At 40.3% G+C, this 7,016-nt stretch overlaps 1 protein-coding gene across 3 annotated transcripts in view; it reads right to left on the bottom strand.

The window, feature by feature from the left end:
• SERINC3 (serine incorporator 3) overlaps positions 1–7,016 on the bottom strand; it is a 19,740-nt gene continuing 12,724 nt past the window's right edge. For all 3 annotated transcript variants that reach the window (XM_004370319.2, XM_023724525.1, XM_023724532.1), the window contains 4 exons: positions 6,451–6,541; positions 5,482–5,662; positions 3,125–3,352; positions 1–2,452 (listed from right to left, as the gene is read on the bottom strand). In XM_004370319.2, coding sequence (XP_004370376.1) covers positions 2,314–2,452; positions 3,125–3,352; positions 5,482–5,662; positions 6,451–6,541 — 639 coding nt within the window. In that variant the 3' untranslated portion in view covers positions 1–2,313. The remainder of the gene's footprint in view (positions 2,453–3,124; positions 3,353–5,481; positions 5,663–6,450; positions 6,542–7,016) is intronic.

The raw sequence follows: 7,016 nt of genomic DNA, 5'->3' as shown, positions 1-7,016 counted from the left end.
TTTTATCTCTGTACCCTGACATCAACTACTAGTTTGAAAGGCATTGTTCCAACAATTCCTAACAAGCCCTGCTTTCCTAACCTTGACCTCCACCCCAACTGAGACTGCCTGCTCTATGTTCCATCTCATTAATTCTCTAAGAAGCAGCTCAAATGTAGTCTCCATCAAATTCTGGCTAAACATCTCTGACCTTTGAATACTGTCCATGGGTTAAGCACTTTGTAAAGTAACTATACTCTCTAAACAATGAATTATACTAGGAACTATCTTGTACAAATGAAGACAACACCGAGGCTCAGAGAGGTACAGTCATCAGCCCGAGGTCATAAAGCACAGCACAAACTCAATAAATATTAGCTGACCACTTTGACAGCTAGACAACGGCAATGCTGGGATGCAAACCCAAACAGTCTAACTCCCAAGCCTATGCACTTAACCGTTCTTAACTGAACACCTCCACCGTTCTGGCCCAGCCTGCTCCTTTTCCTCGTTTCCCTCCTAAATAAATGGAACCACCATCTGCTCAGGTGATTAAACCAAATCACCCCATAATCTATTTCTCCCCCACCCCTGCCAGATCTACTCAACTGCCCACATTTTAATCCTAATTACTAAGTAGCTCTCAATTTCTCCCCATCCTCACTTCTACTTCTCTATTTTAAATCTCATGTGGACTGCCCCGGTCTCATCTCTCTAAGTCCATTCTCTACGTATCATCCACAGTGATCGGAGATAAAATTTGTTCACGTCCCTCTGAATATGTTCCCTGTTGCCCTCAACACAAGGTCCAACTCTTTAGCGTGGTTTAAAAAGCCCTTCATAACCTGGTCCCTGCCCACTTCTCCCTTTTCCAGCTTTCCTGAACAATTTTTTTGTCCATTTCCCTGCCTTTAACATACAGTTTCATCTGCCCTTCAGCAATGCCTTCCCACTACCCCATTTCTCTTTTGGCTAACTCTTATCAGTTCTTGGCTTTGACATTACTTCCTCCAGGAAGCCTACCATGACATCCACCAGGTACTTCTCCTTTGAGCCCTTTCCAATTCCTAAATCACAGCACTAATTACACCACATTGTAAGCACTCCTGTGCTCATTTTCAGCCTCCTCTACACTGTGAGTTCAAGATGGTCAACTGTGTCTGTCATATTTAAAGCTGTATCTCTAGCACCTAACAGTGCCTGGTACACAACAGACACCCAGTATCTCTCTGCTGAAAGAACAAACTGTTCTATTCTACCTCCTTGCATCCTACTTCTCATGAATAAGTTTCATGACAGTGCCTCATTTGTCTCTCATCTACTGAAGTGTCACACCCAGAGAAGATATTTAACACAACTCTGAATAAGTGTAGAACTGTAGTCACCAGGCAGATCTTAAGTTTTAGAAGGAAGTGGACCATCCTGTTAGGTGCTTGGTAAACCTGACAGCCCATATAAGTCCCACAAATACAGAACAGCTGTTGACTCATAAAAGCTGTTAAAGAAAGGGCTTTAAAAGCTTAAAGTCTTTCTGTTTTAATCAAATATCTTTACAGTGCAAATGTAATAAATTCACATGCATTTTACTTTTACATACTCATAACAAGAGCATTGCACAGACTAAAGCTGCAGTGCTTTCCCAACTGAATCTTCACTTTAACCAAACCTACAAAAGCACTTATTGAAATGAATGTATCTGGCAAAGCCACAGATTTGAATCAAGCAGCATCAATGTTGTAGTGTTAAAAACAAAAAACAGTAAATGAAAAGACTCAAAATGTAAAAGCAGTAGCCATATCAGCAACCACTCTTCTGGGGAAGGACCCATACAATGAACTCCTTCCCTCAAGTGATGCTACACCTCTTAAAGAGTTTAAGCAGGGAACAGAGTGCTTGTATCATACAAGTTAGGGCTTTCACAGAGGAAAGCTGTCATATAAATGCATTATTTTTTTCTTTTTAAGGATACTGCAATAGAAATATATTAATGATGGCCTCAAATATCCAACATTTTTCTATCTTAAATCATAGTTGTAGGAACATATAGGTATTTATAAAGAAATTCTCTTCACAGCACAGCTGTAGTTCACTTTAAAATGCAAAAATGTTCCTTTTGCACTATATCCTTACAAATAAACATAATATACATATAAATGAAAAGCTAAGATCCTGCATCAAGCATTATTCAGTCCTGTCATCTGATATAAACCTGGATATAGTCACATTTGCAAAGCGTTCACTTAATATTTTAGTTGAAGCCAAGATAAAAGGGATACAGGCTTTCAGCAAAGGAGACCTTTATGAATTTCTGTGGTCTCCTTGGCACTCAGAAGTTCAACTGAAGTCCCGATTGGTCAGGACAAGTGGAGCCACAAGGGTCCAGGCGTAAAGAAGGATGCAGACCCAGCTGGAGCTGATCTTGACCCACACAGCTGGCCACTTGCTGATCAGGCTCTGGAACTCTGCATCAGGGCTAAGAAAACAGGAAAGAGTCAGGTAAAGGAGCCCGACAACAGCATTCAGCAACCCCAATCAAAGCCAAGAAAGTCTCCAGTGAAGCTTGGCCTGCACTACCCCCCAGTAAGGTTCTAGAGGGGACTTGAGGAAGGTGGTGCTTTTCATTTTTGTGAACTTTAGTTCTTATGAAAGGCAGGGGACTCTGCCTCTCAACCAGCTTTCATCTCCTTGCCAGCACAAAGAACCTGACTACTCCTTGGGCAAGGATCTTCAGGAACATCTGCCTGTTCTAGTTACTGGCAAAAGTCTAGATTGCAATGGTGTCTGTGAAACTTCCCTGCATTAGCACATTATTTCTTTGACCAAAAGACTTTGAGACAGCCAGCCATCTCCAGACACAGAGAAAAATGAGTGAACAAGAGTGGGCCAGATCACTTTATGTCATGATTTTCTCTCTAGTAACCCGAGTCTGGATGAACACCTTACAATTTGCACCGTAAGAATTCCAGGTGGGTTTTAAATGCAAAAGGAGAAAAAGTCAGAAGTATTCAGAAGAGTCAGCAGTGAACACAATTTCTTATTATATGGGTAAGAGTAAGAGACTCTGGGGCCAGGACAATGGATGGAGATTTTATAGGCAGTCCAGGAGGCTAAGTGGTTTGCCATCCACTTTGTCTGTGTCTCCTACCTGTACCACCTCGTCAGGGTCATCATGATGTACAAGGAAGCCAAGCAGAGCATTAAATGGAAGAAAGAGTAGCTGTACTGCACTCCCTCTTTCTCATTGTCCACAGCCCGCCGAGGCTTTCCATCTGCTTCATCGTTGGCACCGCTGGTAGCTGTATCACTGAGGATCACGCTGTCACTTCCTGACAGGGTCAGCTTGCTCACTTGGCTATTGCTGGAAGTGCGAATGCTGGAAAAGTGATCCCAAGGAAGACAAATCAGAAAGGGGCCATGATGATGAACTGCTTCCACTGACTTGTATAGATGGTTATTTCTGAGCTGCTTCTACTTTGGGGACTGAGGGCTAAGGCCTTATGAAGGCCCTGTTCAAGTACTGGACTGTTGCCTGTTGTCACAAGACAGACAGTACTCTCATCAATTACTCCATGATGGCTTAATTACTGAGGAGTTCCCCACAACACTGTGCTCTCAGTGTCAGTGCCTATGACTTCACAAGTGTCTCCTATATGCTTGGAATATACACCTACCACTCTGCTCCCAGCTAACTTACTCATCCTTTAATTCTCTGTGTGCCATTTCTTCTAGAAAGCTTTCCTTGACAGTACCCCCTCACAAGGCTGGTTTAGGAGATACTCCTCGAATTCCGATAGTCCCTATGCTTCCCTCTGCTACAGCACTTATACTAAATAGAAAGCATGTCTGTGTTCCTGTCTTTCTTGCTATTAACAGAACTCCTTAAGGACAATGACCTTAGTCGCCTATGTATCTCTAGCACACAGAAGATACTCACTAAAGGTTTGTTAAATAACTATCTGAATAAAAACGACTATCTGAATAAAAAAGGACATACAAATAAAGGACAAAAACTACACTATCATCTCAATAGACGCAGAAAAAGCCTTTGACAAAATCCAACACGCTTTCATGACAAAAACACTCAAACACTAGGAAAAGAAAGAAACTGCCTCAACCTGATAAAGGACATCTATGAAAAACCCACACCTAACATCATACTTTATGGTGAAAGACTAAATGCTTTCCCCCTAAGATCAGGAACAAGACAAGAATGTCTGCTCTCACTACTTCTATTTAACACTGTACTGGAGGTTCTAGTCAGAACAATTAGGCAAGAAAAAGAAATCCAGATTGGAAAGAAAGAAGTAAAACTATCTCTACTTGCAGATGACTTGATCTTGAATCTAGAAAATCTTAAGGAATCTACAAAAAAAGAACTACTAGAACCAATAAATGAGTTCAGTAAAGTTGTTGGGTGCAAGACCAAAATAGAAAAAAAACCTGAATTTCTATACACCAGCAATTAACAATCCAAAAATTAGACTAAGAAAAACAATTCCATTTACAATAGTATCAAAAAGAAAAAAAATACTTAGGAATAAACATAACAAAAGAAGGGTAAGACTTGGACACTAACAACTATAAAACAACCGTGAAAGAAATTAAAGACCACCTAAATAAATGGAAAGATAGCCCATAATCACTGATTGGAAGACGTAATAGTGTTGAGATGGCAAAATTTCCTAAATTAATCTACAGATTCAATGCAATGCAATATGGGTACAAACTGGTAAACACTGGCTATCTCTGGGGTTTTGTATTACTTTAACTTTAGCTGTTATATAATTCTGCAGTTGTTTAAAGATTGTCTACAATGATCAAGATTCTTCATGAGAATCTTGTCCTAAGCACCTTTTAACCCTTTCAAGGATGATTTTTTTTTTTTTTTTTTTTTTAATGTTTTGGTGATGCCATGTTTTTTCACTAACAGAATGGATGCTGAATCATTGTTGGTGGTTTTTTACTTGAAAAAATGGGAAGCCAATTGCAAGTGGGCCATACTGGTACCATGTTTCACGAAGTGTATCACAAACACGGTACGTATTGGAACCATGTTCCAGAAGTGTATAAAAGATGTCATCAGGGAGGTGACTAATTCAAGCGGGCCATGTTCCATAAAGCACATTACACACATGGTACAGGTCAGTCCATGGCCCACGAAGCACATCACACACTGTTTTTACCCTAAAAATAACTCATTTACATGAATATTTCCGAATGCTGGTAACTGTACCTTACATAATTGCAAGCCTTATCTCGCTATGCAAAAACCAAAAGACACAAAAGCTTCATATAATCATTCCCCCGGGAAGCATTTCCTCATACGAATGGCTCTCAACACTCAAATGTGGTGCAGACCAACTTCCTTGCTTTTTAGGCAGTTGCATCAGTATCCGCCACGACACCAGAACATACTAAAGTAGCTCAAATGCCTGCCAATAAACCTCCATGGATGGAAAACGTAACTGAGGAATATATGTCCCAGAGCCCATGTTAACTTACCTAGAATACAAAAGGCAGAGAACAAAGACTACCAGCCCAATAAAACTCTCTGTATCCAGAAAAGGCCCACTCTTTAATGGTGGAGCAGATGTAGGGGCTAGAGTAGATGAATTTCCAGGAGCTTGGGTTGGTACAGTTATGTGTGTAATGATACTCAGCAGGCTAGGGTTGCAGGAATGATCTGAAAATGAGAAACTTTTCATTACCCTAGTTATAGCTCGTCTTGTTCCAAACAAGATTTGAGAGATGTGCTTATACATCATTCAATGATGATGTGAAACATAGGAATATTATACTCAAAAGAACCTAAAACTTAGTAGTCATACCATATTTGTGTTACAATCAGTGACTTAGTTTTTGAAAAAAAAAAATAACAACAAAAAAGCATCTATCAAAGTACAAAAATGTCAATCTTGATTTCACCGGTTTTGTGGATTAACTGGTAAATCTTTTTGGTTCTATAGTTGTGCAAAGGTTTTAACCACAAGTAGTTTACCCCTAGTTTTGTTTGTACACAGTTACATAGGAATACAATATAAAATAAGTCATCTTTAGGGGATCTATAATTGTTTTCCTTCATAAGGAGTCCACAGAATATCCTATTGAGAAATAACGCTATTGTAACTACAAAGAGATTGCCGTCAGCTGTTTCTTTTAGTGCCTACAACTACCAAAGTAAAATTCAATTAAAGTAAGTCTACAAAATGGCTAAAACAATGTTGCTCTTTTCCAGAGCTCTGAACTAGTTTGACCTAGTCCAGGAATAAAAGGACTGCATGTCAGCTGTGAATAAACATGGGGAATGAAACCTGAAAGGTAAAATCTGTGCGCATACAGTGACACTGTACATTCAAGTAATGTTTTTTCGTTTGTTTGTTTTTACATGGCTCTAGCTCTAGTTTTTGCACCCACCAAAGTGGCAGTTTCCTTTCTTTGCATCAAATAAATGTGCTAGTGAGATTCCCTTACCAGGTTCATTGGACATGGCTGACCACGTGAGGTACATGGTGTAGAGCGTGATGAAAGAGGACTGCAGGAGGCCAGAATGAGGCTGGTGTTCCTATGGAATCAAAAGGAGAACAATGCCACAGGGACTGCAAAGACTGACTTTCTAAAACCTGGTATGGAACATCCCTGGGACTCACTGAGTTGTATTAACTAAGAGCCTTCTCGTTCTGCCTGACAGTTGAAAGATAACAAATAACCTTGCAGTTTCTTAAGTTAGCTTACAAAAGAACCAAAAGAGAGGAAGCATGCACTATTGGTTCTCACAGCATTTCATAACCTTGGAGATTCCTGTGTATCACACAAGGCTTTGACTGTCTAGTCCCTTAATGTACTGGAAAGAGTCTAAGTTCAGCTTTGCCACTAACTAGCTAGGTGACCCATCACTTGACTTCAAGACTTCAGTTTTCTCATTTTTAAAAGGAGAGGTGCAGCCTGGGAGTGGACAGCCCCGTAAAACCAAATGAGACTAACAAGGTACAGGAGTCCAGTGACAAGGGCCACAAGGCAGAAGGGGACAAGGAAGCTGG

Source organism: Trichechus manatus, unplaced genomic scaffold (assembly GCF_000243295.1).
Source record: "Trichechus manatus latirostris isolate Lorelei unplaced genomic scaffold, TriManLat1.0 scaffold00008, whole genome shotgun sequence".
Taxonomy (NCBI): Eukaryota; Metazoa; Chordata; class Mammalia; order Sirenia; family Trichechidae; genus Trichechus; species Trichechus manatus.
Note: the sequence above shows the minus strand (reverse complement) of the source record. Positions and strands in the feature narration are given on the sequence as shown.